Source organism: Mustela nivalis (genome assembly GCF_964662115.1).
Source record: "Mustela nivalis genome assembly, contig: HAP1_SCAFFOLD_2509, whole genome shotgun sequence".
Lineage (NCBI taxonomy): Eukaryota > Metazoa > Chordata > Mammalia > Carnivora > Mustelidae > Mustela > Mustela nivalis.
This window is the reverse complement of record NW_028134156.1, coordinates 20,001-40,000: the sequence shown is the minus strand read 5'-3', so window position 1 is coordinate 40,000 and position 20,000 is coordinate 20,001. Positions and strand designations below refer to the sequence as shown.

Below are 20,000 nucleotides of genomic sequence, written 5' to 3'. Positions count from 1 at the left end.
TATCATGGGACCCTACCCTTTCACCTGCAGAACGCTTTTCCACTCCTCCCGCCTGGACTACGTTGGCTTGGAGTCTCTGCCGAATCCCAGCACCCAGGCATGTGGTGGCCACCCACAGACTCTGTCCACTCTCAGAGGTGATTAGTCAGGGTAACGCACACAAGCTCTCAGAATACTATGCACGCCCAGTATCATACACGTCCACTCCCTGCGGGCCCCCCCCCCCGTTTTGAATGCGTGGATCCACAGAGTGGAGGGATGCGTGCGTGCGTGCGCGCACGCACACGCAGGCACGCAAGCAGGCACGCAAGGATGGCTAGGGAGAGAGGGAGGAAGGACGGAAGGAAGGAGGAAGAAGGGAAGGGAAGGGAAGGGAAGGGAAGGGAAGGGAAGGGAAGGGAAGGGAAGGGAGACAGGGAGACAGGCCGACCACCCGCCCTGTTCGCCTCCCTCCTTCCCAAGGGACCGGACTACTCACCTACCTCCCTCCCTCATGAGGGACCTGCCTACTTACCGCCCCCGCTCCGTCTACCTACACCTTTCCCTCACATTTTCAAAGTGGAAATAAAATTCGCACTCCATAACTCACATACTCTTCAAAGTACACAGTTCCGTTGCCTTTTTTCCCTAAGGTTACTCACAAAGATGCGCAACCCTGCCGCCATTTCCAGATCGTTCCCATCCCTTTGAAAAGAAACACCCTTCCCACCCCCGCCCCCCTCTCCCCTACCCCTGACTCTCTTCACCGGTCTCCCCCAACAGCCTCCGAATCTACCCCCGCCACCCCCATCCCGCCTAGGACTGGGATATTGCGGCTGCCTTCTTCCTACCCCTGGAATCCCAAGGCACTATGCCACCCCTGGCTCTCTGGTTCCTTTTTCTTAGCGTCATGTTTTGGGGGCTCGCCCATGTACTTCCACGAATCGGCGCTCTGCTCCTTTGTACGGCGTTATCGCTCTCCACGATGAGCTTATGAAGATGAGTGGAACGACGGAATGATGTTCGCGTGCCACTGAGTCCCCCTGACCCCTTTTCTCTTAAAACTTTAAGTGGTACTAAAGCAGTACCACCTCTGAAGACAGAACTCCTAGCATCATCAGCAGACACTGTGGAAAGGTGTTTTGCACTGTCTCGCGTGGCCGCTTTCTTCCCTGGAAAAGGATTCACAGGCTATCCTGCACCCCTTAAGGCCATAAGGATCTCCTCATACTCTGCCGTGGTCCTGTGTCTTGGGTTGCGTGGCGGCCCCTTCCCCACGGAGAGCTATCCTCACTCCATCCTCCTACGCTGGCCCAGAAGTGTACTCTGGTTTCCTTTACATCTAAACCTTATCTCAGGTTTGGGTTTTGACAGGACGGAGGGACAGAGGGAGGCCCACATTTTTCATTGACATGGTGGAGAAGGAGAAGATGGGTGCGGGCCTGTGCATATTCTTTTCTATTGTGGGGTGAGCAGAGGATTCAGATTCAGCTCTTGCCAGAAGGGGATCTAATCTCTCCTTAAACAATCGGGCAAAATATCAGGCGAACAGTAAGGGCAAGTAAGGGTAAGAAGAACATAGACAAGATTGGCTCTAGATGCTGGAGTTTCCCAAGCAATGATCTCATCAGAGGCACACAAATGTCGAAGATTTCCAGACACCATGCTTAGGTATGGACGTCATTCCAAAGGTATGGTGCTATCATCCGGTGAGTGTTGTATGCTGTCCCCAGCTCACAGGACCAGTGTATCTTGCAGATACAGTACGAGGCTCATCCCTGGATGGAATTGTGCCAGAGAAAGGGAGACAGCAGCCTGTCCTTGAGCCTAAGGTGTGTTGAAGAGAGTGACTCTCTAAAGTACATTGGGCTGAAGAAGACCAGCTGGATTTCTGTTGGTTGGTCTTGGGTATTTGCGGCTAACGGGATGGGTGTGGGCGGTGGGTGTAGTTTGTGTACTTTCTGAGCAAGGTGAAAGAACTCTTCAAGTGGAAGTATTTGCACCAGGTGTCTGGGAGGATGGGAGGGTGTGGCTCCGTCCCTTTACCAAGAAAATAGGAGAATCCGGCCTTTTAAGAACGAGGCAAAGAGAAGAGTTTAGCTTTGGCCATCGCAGCACCTGGCACCTGGCACCTCCACAGAAAAAAAATAGAAGGTTCCCAGAATGAACTGAGCTGCAGAAGTCAGCATGAGCAGACCCCACCACCCTCAGCCCCCCCCCCCCCCGTCCCCCACCCACCCCCAACCCGGGCAGGCACTAGCTATAGTCCAGAGCTCCAGATCTGGGTCCACCTCCCCCTACCAGGGCTCCCCCTGCCCTCTTCTCAGCCAGGGACGTATATGTGAGCAAGATCCCAGAAAAAAAATTTCCCCTCATCCACAGATAATCTTGCCAACAGTTTGACCACTTTGCCTGAGATACCAACTCATCTGGTATCACCACCCGAGCGTGATTTTTTCCCTAGAGACCTGGGGCCTAGTTCACTACTTAGGATGAACAGCACCCCCCCTCCCACCATCCCCCACCCCCAGCCTACTGCTCCCAATTCGACCTGAGGAGGGAGGAGGGGAGGAGGGGAGGAGGGGGGGAGGGCGGGGCGGGGCGGGGCGGGGCCGGGATGGGAGGGCCGCTGAAGGGAGGTTCAGGTTGACCCATTCTAATGGGCCTCATTCAATCCAATCGTTTCATTCAAATGCAGAAAGCTTTCTGCTAAAGTCAGAGCCTGGGGCTTCTCGCCATTGAATGGCGTTCTTCAAATCTCCCAACACTTAGGCTGTGGCTTGCAAACTTGGGGAGGGAGGAGGCAAAGGAGTATCCGGGCCGTGCTTGTTGATAGGCTGCAAGCCATCAGTTGACCTTCAGTCCAGACATCTGCAGAGCTGCCTAGTTATTTGGTAGCAAGGCCTGAAAAGAGATGGTGGCTCAGCAGGGGAAACCAATTCTCTGAGAAACGGGCTTTAAGCTTTCAGCTAGCATCAGCCCATTTACTTTCTGGGGCATGGTTTCAATCAACCCCTCCACCCACCCCCTGCCAAGTTATGCTGTTGGCTATTCTTTTATTTCCTCAGGGGAGGTAGGTTTATGGTAAAGAAATCTCTGTACATCTTAGCTGTAACATGCCTATATGCAGGGCTAAACAGAGGTGTGTGTGTGTGTGTGTGTGTGTGTGTGTTTGTGTTTTAAGATTTTATTTAGTTTATTTGACAGATAGAGATCACAAGTAGGCAGAGAGGCAGGCAGAGAGAGAGGGAGGAGGAAGCAGGCTCCCTGCTGAGCAGAGAGCCCAACACGGGGCTCGATCCCAGGACCCTGGGATCATGACCTGAGCCTAAGGCAGAGATTTTAACCCACTGAGCCACCTAGGCGCCCCTAAACAGAGGTCTTTAACCGGTAGGCTAAAAGGGAATAGAAACAACAGGGAGTCAGACATGCTATGTTTCCCCCTGTTATAATTTCCCGTGGTCAATCCTTCATTCCATTTCTATGGAACATGGGCAGAGGTCTGCCTTCTGTAACCGCTTCAAACTGAATTAGGGTGCAGTGGAGGCTTTGGAATAGAAGGATCTGAGGCAGAGCTGATCGCAATTTATGGTCCCTTGTGCTAATGGTGGTGCGGGGGTGTGGGGGGGGGTGCTCAGAGATAGTTCCCTCTCTGAGAACTTGGATATTTCTCTACATGGCATCATTGATTTTATTCCCAAGTACACTTTAAGGAATAGTAACAGTACAGCATAACCCAATAGTCTCATCCTCTCTTAAATCGACCTGGCATCAGTGGCCATCCAAGAATACAGATGAGGGGTGCCTGGGTGGCTCAGTGAGTTAAGCCTCTGCCTTCAGCTCAGGTCGTGATCCCAGGGTTCTGGGATCGAGCCTCACAAGGTGCTCTCTACTCACAAGGGAGCTTGCCCCCCACACACACCCAGCCCCACCTGCCTCTCTGCCTATTTGTGATCTATCTCTCTCTCTCTCTCTCTCTCTCTCTCTCTCTCTCTCCCTCTGTCAAATAACTAAGTAAAATATTAAAAATAATAATATACATATGAGTAAATTAGTCTGAGCCCCTCCTCCGGCTGGGGAAGGGGGCAAAGGTTGTGGTGGGTTAAGGGCTTCTTCTAGCCAAGTAGCTTAGTGTTTGACTTGAATTATCAGGGGCTCTTCTCCTTCTCCTTCCTCTTCCTCCTCTTCTGCCTTTACAGATTTTTATTAAGGAATCTCTGCACCTTGGGGCGCCTGGGTGTCTCAGTGGGTTAAAGTCTCTGCCTTTGGCTTGGGTCATGATCCCACGGTCCTGGGATTGAGCCCTACATTGGGCTCTCTGCTCTGTGGGGGGCCTGCTTCCTCCTCTCTCTCTGCCTGTCTCTCTGCCTACTTGTGACCTCTGTCTGTCAAATAAATAAATACAATCTTTAAAGAAAAAAAAAAAAATGTAATCTCTGCACCCAGTGCGGGGCTTGAACTCACAACACCGAAATCAAGAGTCGCATGTTCTACCAACTGAGCCAGCCAAGTGCCCCTATTTATATGGGTTCTTATTTCCAAAGGGGGGTTAATACAGGTGTAGCAAGTGGAGTTAACTATCATAGACTCTGCCTCATTCTTCTAGCAATCCAGTGGTTAATAAGAGGCACTTCTATGGAAACAAAAGGAAAACACTGGTTACTGGTTGAAACAAGGGCTCAACCCAGTATCTAAGTCTGGACTGCTGCCAGTGAGGTCTCTAGCTGTCAGGCTTGAAGCATCCTTGGGTGGAGTGGGAGTGGGCAGGGCCTATCTAAGGGATTGTTCTGGTGTGTAGGTCAAATGTCTCATTTCGAGTGGCCAATGGAGCAGCAGGCACAAAGACTGTCTATTATGTATGACGAGCTAGTGTGGCCACTTCCCTCAAGTTTCTTTCACGTGGTCGAACTTCTTCTCCAGGATTCAGAGGGGGAAAAAAATAGATAGATAGATAGATAGATAGATAGATATAGATATAGATATAGATATAGATATAGATATAGATATAGATACACACACACACACACACACACACACACACACACATTGTTTTAGTTCTTAATGGTTGTAAGATAGGAGAATGGTAGAATGTTGGAAACCTTAGTTCACAGAGTCACAGTCATAGAGAATCAAGGGAACCAGAAGGATCCAGGATCCAGTCCAGTTTTAGAGGCAAAGAACAAACGCTCAAAGATAATTCATCAGAACTACCAACTACCAACCCCGAAAGTGTGTTATTGAATTAGAATCTTTCTTTCTAAAGTCACCGTTCTGGGGCGCCTGGGTGGCTCAGTGGGTTAAACCTCTACATTTGGCTCAGGTCATGATCCCAGGGGCCTGGGATCGAGTCCCGCATCGGGCTCTCTGCTCAGCGGGGAGCCTGCTTCTCCTCATCTCTCTCTCTGCCTGCCTCTCTGCCTACTTGTGATCTCTCTCTGTCAAATAAAGAAATAAAAAATTAAAAAAAATAAATAAAATTTAAAAAAAAAAAAATAAAAAATAAAGTCACCGTTCTTCCCCTCAAAGATAGCCAAAGGAAAGTTAATTTGTTTGTAAAACAAGTCCAGTTTTAACACAGTTGTTCTAATCATCTACATAAGCAAGGCAAGAATAGCAAGTGACCATATATGGGGTCTTTCTTTCTTTCTTTCTTTTCTGCTTTGATGGAGCTTTTTACAAGGACTTTTAGATTGAACTTTTTTCTTTTTAAAAGATTTTATTTTATTTATTTGAGCGGGGTGGGGGTGGGGGGACACAAGCGGAAGGAGAGGGAGAGGGAAAAGCAGACTCCCCCCGAAGGCAGATGCTTAACGACTGAGCCACCCAGGCTCCCCTAGATTGGACCTTTAAGTGCCTGTTTAAATCCAGGAGCCAAGCCCAAAATTTCCCACCAGATTCGCCTGCAAAATCTGCAGATTTGGGTGAATTCCTCTTTTCCTGAGGCCCTCCAAATTTCCTGAAGTTCCTGCATCGCCATGAGGTGGCACTCTTTACTCAACTGTTAAGGCTAAGGCGACTTCTGTCAGCAAGGTTAACAGGCCAACATTTCCAAGGGGCTTTATGGATCCATAAAGTCAATGAGACCTTTTTAAGCTGTCTCATCATATCTGAGTCTACGCATGTGTCTCTGAAAGATGATATTCCAGGGGCACCTGGTTGGTTCAGTCAGTAGAGAGCAGGACTCTTGGTCTCAGGGTTGTCAGTTCGAGCCCCACGTTCGGTGTAGAGATTACTTAAAAAATAAAAATCTGTTGGGCGCCTGGGTGGCTCAGTGGATTAAGCCTCTGCCTTCGACTCAGGTCATGATACCGGGGTCCTAGGATGGAGCCCTGCATTGGGCTCTCTGCTCAGCAGGGAGCCTGCTTCCAGCTCGCTCGCGCGCGCTCTCTCTCTCTCTCTCTCTCTCTCTCCCTCTCTCCCTCTCTCCCTTTCTCTCCCACCACCCCACCCCTCTCTTTGGTAAAAAACTAAAATCTGCAAAATGAAATGAAATGAAATGAAATGGGGGGGGGCGGGAAAAAAGAATAAAAGCTGATTATCTGTATTGCATGTGGCATTGTGGGCTCCAAAACTATGTCTCTTTAAAATAAAACCAACAACCTTGAATTGGCTTTAAAGCCAAAAAAGTCGCACCTGTGTCCACTAAAAAAAGTCAGTCAGTTGTTTCCCCACTCTCAGGCTCCTGTGGGGAAGTCTGAAGTGGGCTGTTTAGGTCCAGGGGAGCACTCGGGCCCCTCCCTGCTGATTTGCAAGATGCTCCAATTTAGACCTCAGAAGGAGTTGGCCCAAGGGCTTGGAGTGACTTTTGTTCCTTGATAACGAGGCGGGGGAGGCGGGGGAGGGGGGGGAGGAGGGAGGAGGAGGAGCCGCCGCCCCCGCCCCCGCCGCCGGAGGCACCTGGGATGGCAAAGGAGTTGACCACTCCAGCCACACCCCCAGCGTGCAGAAAAGGGTGTGTGTGTGGGGGGGGTGTCTCGCGGCGGAGGTGAAGGCGGGGCAAGGGAGCCGCTGGCAAGGCCCGGGGCAGATTTAAAGTTTTGGACTAATCTTTTTTTTTTTTTTTTTCTTTTTTCTTTTCTTTTCCCGTTTGGCCTCTGCCTGCCTCCGCCTCCGCCTCCGCCTCCGCCTCCGCCTCCGCCTCCGCCTTCATCTCGTTCTGTAAAATAGGCTTTATCTGTAGTTGCTTTTCAGCCCCCTGGGAGTCAGTGGGTTGGGCATCAATCAGTTCAGGTGTGTGTACTTGGGGAGGAGGAAGTGGGGAGGGGAGTGGATTTCGGATTTCTAGTGTAGGTCCGCCCATCTTCCTCCACTTCCTCATTCTTTTGACTATTGGGAAGTGGGGGTGGGGGGGGGGCAGGTGTGTTCCATTTTTGTCTATCCTTCTCTCTCTGGACCATCGATTGGGGCCCTTTCCTTGAGGCATCTTTCCGAGGGAGCGACAATCCCTCTGAATGTAGGGGATGTCATCCCAGATCATGTGACCTGAAAAACATTCGGGCTTGTTCTTACCATGCCCGATTTTTACAGGTGCCTCCTTTAGACTCAGTAAAAAAATCAAGAGTTCCTTTGCAAATGGATGTTAGCAAAAGCGTCCTGAGGGAGAGAAAACATCTCAGATGTGTAACGCATAGGGACACATAGATACAAACAAGATGCAAACAACTTCTAGCCTTTGTTTCAGTCTTACTTGTGGAGAGGTCATGAAAGACCAGAGGCTCAAAATCCACCCCTTGGCTGAAAACAAATCCAAGTGCAACATAGCATGGCCACCTATGGATCCCATCCATCAGTTGTTTTCCATTTCCAATCAAAACACGGCAGGTTCTGTGCAACAGCTGCAGCAACAGCTGCAGCAAGAAACAAACCAAATGAAGACCAGAGCATCTCCCTGAGCGTTGGGTCCTCCCCAAAAGCTGGGCCTTCACTGATGGAACTAAACGGGCTTCCCAGTTTCTAATAGCTTAGTCTCCTAGCAGCCTTCCTCTACTTGTGCACGCAATTCAAACGTGTCGAAAGAAGCCCACTTGGGCCATCTGAGACTCATGGTACCCTGAAATGGTTCTGTTTATGCATTTGACAGAGAGAAACAGCGAGGGAGGGAAACGAGCAGGGGCAGGGAGAGTGGGAGAGGGAGAAGCAGGCTTCCCGCTGAGCAGGGAGCCAGATGAGATGGGGGCCCGGGGTGGGGGTGGGTGCGCGCGCGCGCGCGCACACACACACACACACACACACAGGATCCCAGGTGCCCGAGATCATGACCTGAGCCTATGGCAGACCCTTAACGCCTGAGCCACCCAGGTGCCCCTGGGTTACTGTTTCTTAAGCGCTTCACATTCCAAAGAACCTGTGTGCCAAAGCGGTATGGGAGCGGGAGCGGCGGCACACAGGAGACCCGTTCTCTCCCTAAGCTACAAAAAGCTCAGGGTCCCCTGGTTGGTTCTCCATAGAGCGCACTGATTCTTAGATCTGAGTCCGGAGTTCCAGCCCCACCCCGGTTGTAGAGATCACTTCCACAAGGACCAAAATAGCAATGAAGAGCTCGATAAACACCGTGCATGGCCTCTGCTGCTCTGCCTACTTGGGCTCTCTTTCTCGCTGTCAAATGCAGAAGTAAAATCTTTAAAATGAAAGAAAGAAAGAAAGAAAGAAAGAAAGAAAGAAAGAAAGAAACATCCTTTTTTCTTTCTTTCTTTCTTTCTTTCTTTCTTTGAGAGAGAGAAGAGAGGGGGACACACAAACACACACACGTGTGTATATATGTATGTGTGTATACACACATATGTGTGTGTATACACACACGCACGCACACACATATGTGTGTGCGTGCACACACATGCACGCACACATATATTCTGCGCGTGCAGAAGCAGGGGAAAGGGCAGGCAGAGGGAGAGGGAGAAGTAGGCTCCCTGCTGAGCAAGAAGCCTGATGTGGGACTTGATGCCAGGAACGTGGGATCATGACCTGAGCCAAAGGCAGACGCTTAACCTTAAGGGACTAAGCCGCCCAGGTACCCTGTGAGTGACATTCTTATCTTCAAGGACGGGAAGTTGAGAATGGAAAGGAGAATTCTGGACAAACTAATCTTGTTTGTTTGTTTGTTTCTTTCTTTCTTTCTTTCTTTCAGATCTGTATGTTCCTTTAGCCTCCCCACGTAGGTTAGTTACTCTTCCACAATCGCCTCTTCTTGTTCAACTCAATATACCAGCAACTAGGATTTGCTCCTTCTCAGGGTCTTGCTTTCCTTAGGAGGGCTTTGTCATGTGACACTTTCAGGGAACAAATTTGTAGGCTCCTTTTCCTGTTACTCCGTCTCATGTCAATGTCATCCTTAGGGTCTGCCACAAACCCTGAGGTAAAGGGTGTGCCCCGGTGACGTCTTCCTTTCCAGCATCTTTGAATTCTCCCTCCTTCATGACCTTGCTCAGCTCCCGCCCCCCTCCCATGCCAGAAATATGGGTGATGGCCTCTCAAAGCTAAGCATACTCTTACCGTACGACACGGCAATCTTGCTCCTTGGTATGTATCGATGACCCAAATGAGTTGAAAACTGAGGTCTGCACAGAAACCTACACGCAGACGTTCACGGCCCCTTCACTCGTAATGGCTTGAACCTGGAGGCAATCCAGAAGTCCCGCAGGAGGAGAATGGATACAGAGAGTGGGGTACATCCAGGCCATGAACTAAATGGTTTTCGGGGCTTTGGAAAGAGATGAGCGAGCTATGGAGCTATGGGGAGCTGTGGGGAGCCAGGCAGGGAAACTTCCGTGTGTATTCCTGACTGAGAGAAGCCAATCAGAAGAGGTGCACCTACCTCACAGCTCCAACTCAATGTGACATGCTGAAGGAGGCCAGACTGTGGAGAGGGTCACGAGATCAGTGGGCTGGAGAGCAGAATATGAACTGTAGTGGACAGCGTCATAGACGGACAGGTGTGTGGAGAGGGTTTCTCCCCCTCTTTGACCAGGTTTTGCTCCAAAGGAGTGCAGCCAAAATTGTAACCATAGGAGGCAGTGGGCTCCCCGAAAAATCTCAAGGAAAAGTACTGTAAGCAACAGGAATAGCTATTGGTCAGGCTCTAAAGGAAAGGGTGGAGAGATTCAACCAGTTGGCCTGAAAGTTGGCGATAAATGTCTTCTCCCAGAATATGGAGGCCTCGGGGTAGTTCTAGATGATGTGGACTATTTTCTTACTTAGAGACCGTGACATTCTGAGAAAATATATAGACTGTAATAAATCATTATTGCAATGGCATCTCGTGAAACTACTCAGTCCACTGAAGTTGTGAAATCTTGCCTCGTGTTAGTAATTTCCATGTCTGTCTTTCATAATAAGCCAATGATATTCAAACTAGTGATAAGGAAGGTAAGAAGTCAGGCAGGCAGGCAGGCAGGGAAAAAGGGAAAACAAAGATCTGTCGGCTGCAGGGGTTTTGGCAGGGGTGGAGGGTGCCTGTTGGGGGGCGGGGGGAGGGTGCGGGTGGGTAGGTGGGTGGGTAGAGTGACTAGGCAGAGCACAGAGGATTTTTAAGGCGGTGGAACTATTCAGAGTGCTACGATGGTGGTAAGATACTTTTGTCGAAACCCAGAGAAGGGGGGCGCCTGGGTGTCTCAGTGAGTCAAGTCTCTGCCTGTGGCTCTGGTCATGATCTCCGGGTCCTGGGATCGAGCCCGGTATTGGGCTCTCTGCTTGGCGGGGAGCCTGCTCCCCGCCCCCCCCCCCCCCACTTATGATCTGTGTGTCTGTCTCTCTCTCTCTCTGTCAACTAAATAAATAAATAAAGTCGTTATAAAAAGGAAAACAAAACCCCAGAGAATGGATAACGCCAAGAGTGGACTCTCGTGTAAACTCTGGGCTCTGAGTGGCTGATGATGATGTCACAGTGTGGATGAGCAGGTGTCCTGTAGGTACTGGCCGTATTCTCCAGTGAATTTGGCTGTGAACCCAAAATCGATCAAAATAAGTAAGTAAGTAAGTACGTAAGTACGTAAATAAATAAATAATTAGAAACAAAGCCCCATTAAACGCGAGCGCACGCACACACACACACACACACACGAAGGAACAAACACAAAAACCGGACAGACAGGCCGACCGGATGTGGAGCTGCCTGGGAAATGGTCAAGAAAGAATTGCAGAGATGTGTTTGGTGCAAAAAGGTGCTTTTAGGACAGCACGGGGACAGGACCTGTGGGCAGAAAGAGCTGTGCTGGGATTGTGAGGGGTCACTGGTGGTACGGTTTCCAGTTAGTGGAGGTTAGGGATAAGGTAAGTCTCCCAGGAATGTGTGTATGCTGCGAGCAAGGTCTCCGAGACCTTGCAGGGCTACGTACTGTCAAGGTGAGGTGAGTCCCTCTTGTTTTAGCAAAGCATTAGTCATGAGACCCTTTAGATGTGTGTCTGTGGGCCACGTGTTGGAAGAGGGATGTTAGCATCTCGTGGGCATTTGTGGCTATCGGAGTGAAGTGACACGCACTAGAGCAAATCCTCACGGGTAAAACATTGAACAGAATCCTTGAGGGAGTTGTAGGGGTGTTATACCCTGTATGTGTGTCAGGGATTCATCAGCGGGTTACAAGTTGCCTCATTTCTCTTGCCTTGGCTCTCTTCATCTGGTCTGAGTGACGTTCCAGGTGGGCATTCTTGCTGCTGGGGTGTGGGTGTGGGTGTGGGTGTGGGTGTGGGTGGGGGTGGGGGGGGGCTGCTGGTGGTGGTGGTGGTGTTTGGTAGTGGTGGTGGTGGACACACATTCTCCTCTACCTGCTTAGGGTCTGTGGCTGGGCCTAGGATGTTGTCCGACAGAAGAGCTTCCCTAGAGAAGGGCATCCAACTGTGGGCAGGTGTTTGCCTGCACAGGGGTGCCTTCACAAGGGCCTAAAGACAGGGACTCGAGGGGTGCCTGGGTGTCTGGGTGTCTGGGTGGGTTGGGCCTCCGCCTTCCAGGTCATGATCTCATGATCTCCGGGACCTGGGATCGAGCCCCGTGTCGGGTTCTCTGCTCAGTGGGGAGCCTGCTTCCTCCTCTCTCTCTCTCTCTCTCTCTGCCTGCCTCTCTGCTTACTTGTGATCTCTCTCTGTCAAATAAATAAATAAATAAAATCTTAAAAAAATAAAATAAAAGAAAGGAAGAAAGAAAGACAGACAGACAAGACAGGGACTCGATCCACTCGTGAAGAACGGACGAGAAAAAAAGGGGTTTGGGCAAGGGGCAGGCAGCCCCTTGGAAAAGACAGCCCCGGGAAGATGGGGGTGGGGGTGGGGCTGGGGCTGGGGCTGGGGCTGGGGCTGGGGCTGGGGCTGGGGCTGGTTGAAGAAGTTTCATCGATGTGGACGGTTCAGACCCTAATTCTCCGGCTCCCCTTTCCTGTCTCTGGTGATGGAGGATGCCTTTCTGCTTCCTGGTTCTAGGGAAGGTACCTTTCACATGGGAGTTGGCTCTCTTGGTCTCGTGAAGACCAGAAGGGCCGGCATATCCTTCTTGTAGGTGCTGTGTCTTCAAGGAGTTGAATTTGAGATAACCGACGTGCCACAGTGGGCACCTTTGAGGGGTGACATGTTCTGGTTTCCTTCAGGGCAGTCTACCCAGACTCAAGTGGCTCACGGGTCCTTGTTCCTCGGGAATCCCTCTCCCCATCCCTGGTCCTGCTATTGCTGGCTCCTTTCTTTCCGGCCATTCCCGAGGCTCCTCCACAGCGGCAGCGTGCCTGCGCATAGGCTCCTTGGCCTGGGTGTTAAAAAGAAGATCGGAAGGTTCCCTGCCGTTCGACCCTGGGCCCTGCAGAGTTTGTCCTTGATATGGTTCTTCTGTATTTTTTAATCGCCTCTGGGATGATCAGGGATGGACTCTCTGCCTCTCAAACCCAGACTCCATGTCCATTTGGAAGTAGACATTAAAACTGCCTCGCTGGTTTTCTGAGTCGGGGGCCTTGTATTAGACACGACCTGCTCGAAGGGACCTGACCCTAAAAATCTTGGTTTTCTTCCTTGCCTTTGGCCGTGTGGCAGACTTCCCATCTGAATGGATTGTACCCCGGTTCCCCTAGTGACCCAGATCCAACCTCCGGGAGCGTTTCCTCATTTTGTTTCTCTCTGAGCAACACCCTCCACCCCCCACCTCCCACTCCCGGCTGATCCCCCAGGCCTCTGTGTGTCCTTTGCTCTTGGGTCCTCTTCAGAGGGTGTTTCACAGAGCCTAGGTTTTTAATTTTGGGGACTTCCAACCCCTCCGTTTATTTTTTATTTTATTATTATTATTTTTTTTTACGGATCGCGCCTTTGGTGTCCAGTCTTAAACCCTCTTTGCCTGGCCCTAGATCCCCATCTCTCCCCCTAGAATCACCCCCCCCCCCCCAACATGCACGCGTGCACACAGACACAGACACACACAGACACAGACACAGACACACACACGCGCGCACACGCACACAGTCACGTGTGTTCCAGTGTTCTGTTTCCCATGGAAGTGTGAGATCCGTTTGGAGTTCACATTGATAGGAGGGGTGAGGTCTGGCTGTTTGGATAGAAGCTTTCTTCTTCCTTTTTTTCTCCTTCAAAAAGAATTTTGGTGCTGGTGGTAGGGAGGTAGGGAGGGAGGGAAGGAGGGAGGGAAGGAGTGAGGGAGGGCAGGCGGGTGAAGGAGCGAAGGAGCGAAGGATCCAGAAGGAGGGTCAGAGAGCAGGAGGGTGAGAAGCAGAGTCTCTGCTGAGTAGGGAGCCCCGATGGATGCGGGGCTCAATCCCAGGACCCGGAGATCATGACCTGAGCTGAAGGCAGAGACATTTCACCGACTGAGCCACTCAGGCGCCCCAGTTTTCTTTTCTTTCTTTCTTTCATTTTTTTCCTTCTTTTTTAAGATTTTATTTATTTATTTGACAGAGAGAGATCACAAGTAGGCAGAGAGGCAGGCAGAGTGAGAGGGGGGAAGCAGGCTTGCTGCTGAGCAGAGAGCCCGATGCGGGGCTCGATCCCAGGATCCTGGGATTATGACCTGAGCGGAAGGCAGAGGCTTTAACCCATTGAGCCACTCAGGTGCCCCCCAGTATTCTTGTTTCTTTGTCTGCCTTCTTGCCTGCGTGTTGGGCCTGTGGATGTCTGATGACTGACTGTCCTCTGATTTCGTGGGGAGGTGGGCCATGTTTCCTCCTTTGAATGGCCTTTGCGCATCGGTGTGTTATGCCCAAATTCCGAGACCCCCCCAAAGATGACCACCAGAGTCCAGAGTCAAAGCCAAACAGCAAGGGTTGTTTATTACGAGTTCGAACCCGGACCTCCGCGCACTGGTTGCCGGTGACGCTAAGAGGTCCTGAGCTCAGGATCACGGCACTTTTTATGCACTATTTTTGGGGAGGCAGGGACTTAGCATACATCATAGTATCTCCTAACAAATCACTACGTACCGCGGGAAAATCAAACAGCAACTTATCGCCCTCGCCCCGCAAGGACGACAAGAACCCCGGTTCCGATGCATCTTCTCTCTCTTTATTTCCGCAAGTCTACACACTTATATATGCTTACATGACCAATCAGCGAGCAGGGTACAGGAGGGAGCAAATCAGGCGGTGCACCTAAACGAACAACTTCGCTAGCAACCAATGCTGTTTACTTCCTCTTTGGGCGTTCCGCTTAGTCTCACGAGGCAATCCTAACCTGGCAACTAGCCAGGCGCCATCTTTTACTGGTGGAGGCCGCCCTGGCCAGGGGCCTGCCTCCGACAGCAACTCTCTCATATGACTGGCGCGCTACAGAGCGGGGGGGGGGGGGGGGGGGGGGAGGCTGGGAACAGATTATTGGTTAGGTCAAAGGGCTGTCATTCTTCAAACTGCTTGGTGGGCACCGCTAGGGTATGTGTCACCTCTGGATTGGCTGGGGTCTCCCTGACAAGCCGCGGGGTGCCAGATGGTTGTTATCTCTTGCACCCAGAGCTGGGTGGGGGGTCCGGGAGCAGTCATTTTGTTACATCCAATTCTGGGTGGGGGTTTCTCTGGTGCCAGATGACTGTTATCTCTTGGCCCAAAGCCGGGTGGGGGTCCGGGAGCGGCCACTCTGCCAGGTTCAATTCTGGGCGTGGGTTGTGTGGTTACAGAGTGCTTATACAAAGTTTGCTGGTAATTTTCCATCTCCTCATGGGTTAGCAGGGGAAGGTGCAGAAGCAGAAATAGCGGTTATGGTTATAGTTTAGGCATCTCAGGTGGAACCTTTGTTGGGCTTGGGCATATCTGTTTGGGTATCTGTTCCGTTCCATCGATTCATTGATGGGCCGGCCATGTCTCTTTGTCTGCCAACATCACAGGGTTCCCATGGCCTCTACCAAAAAAAATAAAATAAAATAAAATAAAAATAAAATAATAATAATAAAAAATAAAAAGGCATTCAACCAGGGTGATTTTATTTCTGATTTTTGTTTTGTTTTCCTATGTTGTGTTTGAAATCGACATAGCGATTCGAATGTCTTTGGCCTGTCAGCTCTGTACACCCACCCAGTGTGGCCCTGGAACTCAGGACCCCCACAGATCAAGAGTCGCCTTCCTCAGGGATCCTCTGGACCGAGCCAGCTAGGTGCCCTGAAAGACGTGTACTTGAATCACAGGTGTGAAGTCTGCGCCCATGAACTTTGCATTATTTGGATCGTCGCACTCTTGGGGAAATACTGGTGAAAGAATGTTGTGTAGCTAACTACGGAGGAACTGACTTGGAAGGAAAACCTTTTTCAGTTTCTGGTGTTTGGTCAATTCTCTCGACTCAATAGGTGTCCAGCCTTCAGAATCACATTATTTGCTTGATTTCTCTCTTGTCTGCGTTTCCTCATTTACTTTTATAGTGAGTGCTCAGGGTTGATGCTTGACAGAGAACAGTTTTCATCCTGGGGTGTGTGTGTGTGTGTGTGTGTGTGTGTGTGTGTGTGTGTGTGTGTGTGGTGTGGGTAGTGGGGGGGGGGGGCTCTTCCGGCGGCAGCGGCCCGGGCGCGTTTCCCAAGTCTCCTCTGGGTTGCTGGAGTCACGCCGTGCCCGCCGGGAGCTCCCGAGGCTGACGCCCGCCCCTCCGAAGTGGGCCGGGACACGAGATTGGGCGGTCTGGTGGCCGGCAGCGCGACTTGACTGCCCTGCGATCCGGGCCTGCCTCGGTGTCTTTCGTGGCGGTTGTCTTCCGCCACCTGGCGGCCGCTTTTATATAGCGTCTCCCCGCCGGAGCGTGGGCGACATCGGCAAGGGATGGCATTTGGTGGCAGTCCCCGAGCTGCAGTTCCGGGAAGCCGGCGACACTAGAGGGAGCCTCCGGTTTTCTCTGGAGTGTCGGGGCGCAATCGGCTCGTGGGAGATTGAACCCTTAGTTTTTTGGGGAACTAGTGGTGCTCTAGCCTCGTCCTCTTCCTCCTCCTCCTCCTCCTCGCTCTCCCGTAGAGGTGTCAGGGGCTGCCTCGAGGGGTGGACCAGCACCCCGCGGGTGCCTCCTCCTCCACCCCTGGCCGAACGGGAGAGGGTGTGCGTGTGCGGCACGAGGACGCCGTTGGGCGTGAGGCTCTGGCCGGTCGTCAGGCCTTCTGTGTCCCGCGTGTCCTGTGTCACACTCGGGTGGTTGGGGACCGGCGTGAGCCTCGCTGGGAAGCCCGTGGATGGCGCGATGGTTCCGTCCGCGGGCACGCGTGGGGTCCTGGTCGTCGCCCCCGATTTTCTCACCAAGTTTTCCGAGGCCCTCTGCGTAGGTGGGGACCGGATGGGACCGGATGGGATCAGACCAGACCAGGCCGCGCAGCGAGGGGAGGCACGGGCCGCGACTTCCGTGGAGGTCCGGCCATCGGGGGGCGCCTCCACGGGTCCGCCCCCTCTCCCAGTCCCAGCCGGGAGTCAGTGACCGTCCTGGGGCGGTCCTGAGGGCCGGGGCCGGTGGTGAGAGAGAGGAGGAGGCGAGCGCCGGCAGATCCCCCCCCCCCCCCCCCCCCCCGCAACAACTTGATTCTTCTCGAAGTCCCGACCTTGGGACGACAGGCGGACCAGGGGAGGAGCTAACCGGGCAGAGCCGGGCAGAGCCGGGCAGAGCCGGGCAGAGCCGGGCAGAGCCGGGCAGAGCCGGGCAGAGCCGGCCGGGGCCGCCCGGGCCAGCCCAGCCCAGCCCAGCCCACCCCGCTCCACGCCCCTCGCGTCGGCTGTCGTTCCCGGCTACCCCCTCCCCCACGCTCCCGGGGGTCGACCAGATGGCCCTAGGGGTTCCGTGGGGCGCACCCCCCCCTTTCTTGGGGTGTGTGTGTGTGTGTGTGTGTGTGTGTGTTGTGTGTATAGGGTGATGGAGCGGTGTTTGGGGCCAGTGGCTGGGCCACGGTCCCACGAGGGCCCGGTGACCTGTGGCTAGGCCCCGCCTAATGGCGTGGCTATTTTGTCCCCTGAAAGGAGCACTTTTTGTTGCCAGGTAGGTGCTGACACGCTGTTTGAGTGACTTGCCTTAGAGATGTGGGCCTCTGGGTGCGTGCGGGGCTCCGGGCTTGGCCGTGGTGCCAAATCCGGCTCGGCCCTCGCTTGTTTGAGCTGTCCGCGTGGGCCTGTGCGCTGCCGGCTCTTGTTGCCCCCAGGTGGCCTGGGCTGTGGTGTCACCTCTGGTCTCCAGCACCCGAGGGCTGCGTGGGCAGGTGGCGTGGGTCCTTTACCCCGTGCACTCTGCGTTGCGGGCACCCGGCTGTGGCTGTGGCAACCCCCGTTCCGAACGTTCCGCAAGGCTCCGTGCCACGTGTCAGGCATTCTCCCTGGGTTGCCCGGCTGTTCGTGCCCTAGGTTCGAGGGGTGCCAGCGAGGCTGAAAAGCAGGCCCTTCTGGTTGATGTCCTCGCCGGGTGTTTCCCCCCTCTGGGGCCTCCTTGGGCACGTTTTCGCTGATCGATGTGGTGATGTCGTGTTCTCCTGGGCCGGGCCTAAGCCGCGTCAGACGAGGGACGGACATTCATGGTGAATGGGACCGTGCTTCTCGCTCTGCCCGCGGGGCCCTCGCTTCCTCCTCTTCTGCCCCCCGCTGTCGTGGGTGGTGTAGGGGGGAAGGGTGCGGGGGGGTGTGGGCTCCGGCCCGACTCCACTTTCCCACGGTTTCCGCCTCAGGGCGCCCGTGGGTGTGGGGCCCTCTGACGCAGCGGACACTCTCGCTTGCCTCTCGGCGTCTTTGTGGGGTGAGCGGCCCTCCCCGTGGCGGGGAGGGCTGTCCCCATGCCGCGCTGCTCACCGCCTGGGCGTGCTGAGTGCGTGGCGCCTGGCCCTCTGTGGTGCCCCTGGAGCGTTCCAGGTTGTCTCAGGTGCCTGAGGCCGAGCGGTGGCGTCGTTTCCCGTTCCCAGCGACCCCCTCGGGCTGCCGCTGTCGGTGGTGTGTCGGAAGAGCGGGTGGTGGAGCCGGTAAGGGAGGCCCAACCCGCCCCCCCCACGTGTGGGTGCGGGCGCCTCGTCGTCCCCTGGCGCGCGTCGTGCCAGGGGTGTGTGTGGACAGGACTTGGTGGGGCGTGTGAGTGACCGTGGGCTTGGCCAGCCGAGGGCTGCCGCTGTTTTGCCCAGCAAGCCGTGCCCGTCTCCGCTCCTCTCGTGGCCACGGTGGAGGCACGAGGTTCCTTCTGGGCGGTGATGGGAGCATGGACTGTGTGGAGAGGCAAAGGCGGTGCCCTTGTCGGGCTCTGGCCGCGAGCGCTCAGGATTGCCCTGTGCCTATCCCTTACCGCAGACCCACCCCTGCCCCCAGGCCCTTGGAGGCCTGTGGGACGCCGTTTCGCGGGGCTCGGTCGGGGGGACGAATGGGTGGGGGCGATGCGCCCTCGGTGAGAAAGCCTTCTCTAGCGATCCGAGAGGGTGCCTTGGGGTACCGGAACCCCCCAGCCGCTGCCCCTCCTCTGCGCGTAGTGGCCACCGATGCGGGGTGACTACCGTTGCGTGTTGGGCAGAGCCCCCTCTCCGCGAGGGGTCTGCCGGCCCCGCGGTGGGGCCGAGCGTAGCTCTCTTGCCTACCGCGGCCTGCGCCTCCCCCCTCCGAGTCGGGGGAGGATCCCGCCGGGCCTGGCCGACGTCTGGCACGTGGGGCTCCCGTGTGCGTGCGAGGGAGGTGCGTGCGTGCGTGCGTGGCCACTCCCCCGCGGCCGTGGGTCTCCTGCCCTGTTGCCGTGCGAGCGGCTGTGTCTGCTGCCCGCTCCCGTGCCGAGTGGCCGCTGGCGGTGACGTGTGGCCACGGGTCGGGCCGCTCTCGCCTGGGGGCGCTTCCCCCCGGGTCGTGGTTCCGGGACGGACTAGACGGACGGGCGGAGGTTTAGACGGGCCCCTGTGGCGGGGGTCCCGTGGGGTTGGGCCCCAGCGGTGTGGGGCCCGGTTCGCGGTGGGGGAGGCGCGCCAAGGGTGCTGAGGCCGGCCGGCGTCCCCGGGCGTCGCGGGACCGCTCTCGTGCTGGTGGCGGTGGGATCCCGTGCACGTTTACCTGGCGGCCCGGCTCGCGCCTTCGTTGGTGCGCCCTTCCCCCCCGAACCGCTCCGCACGCGCTGGTCGGCCGTCGCCCGCTGGGCACCCTCCCCCCGTCGCCGCCGACCTCCCCCCCCTACTTTGTCCCTGGCTTGCCTGGACGGCTGAAGGCGCGCTATGCCCTCGATCCACTCCCTCGGGACCAAAAACGGCCTCGCCGCTGTTGGGCGTTGTCCCCTCCCCGGCCTCTAGGGGCTCTGGGGGGGGGGTCGTCCCCGGGCGAAGGAGCCTCGGCCCCCGGTGAGGAGGAGAGGCCGCGCGGGTCCAGTCGAGCGGGGCACGGAGGGATGTCGGCGTGCGCGTGGGAGTGTCCTGTTGGGGGTCGGTCGTGACTGTGGCGTGGTGGCCGGGGTCCCGAGCCCCGCGAGGTGGCCAGGGCCCGCCGTGGGCCGGGTCGGTGTCCTCGGGTGCCATGGGACCGCCCTTGTGCTGGAGGCCTTGGGCGGTGGGACCCCGTGTGCCCCGGTGGCCGACCTCGGGCCTTGGAAGGCGCCTTTTGAGGGGCTCTTGTGCTCCCTCGCGGTGGCCCGCGGTGCTCTTCCCCCGTGGCTGCTCC

At 54.8% G+C, this 20,000-nt stretch overlaps 1 protein-coding gene across 1 annotated transcript in view; it reads left to right on the top strand.

Moving 5' to 3' along the window:
* Positions 1-20,000, top strand: part of LOC309858452 (uncharacterized protein) — a gene marked incomplete at its 5' end in the record, with an annotated part of 41,998 nt that overhangs the window by 17,550 nt on the left and 4,448 nt on the right. Inside the window, one exon of the mRNA XM_082751139.1 lies at positions 16,334-20,000. This exon is cut by the window's right edge and continues 4,448 nt beyond it. Coding sequence (XP_082607265.1) covers positions 16,334-16,827 — 494 coding nt within the window. The remainder of the gene's footprint in view (positions 1-16,333) is intronic.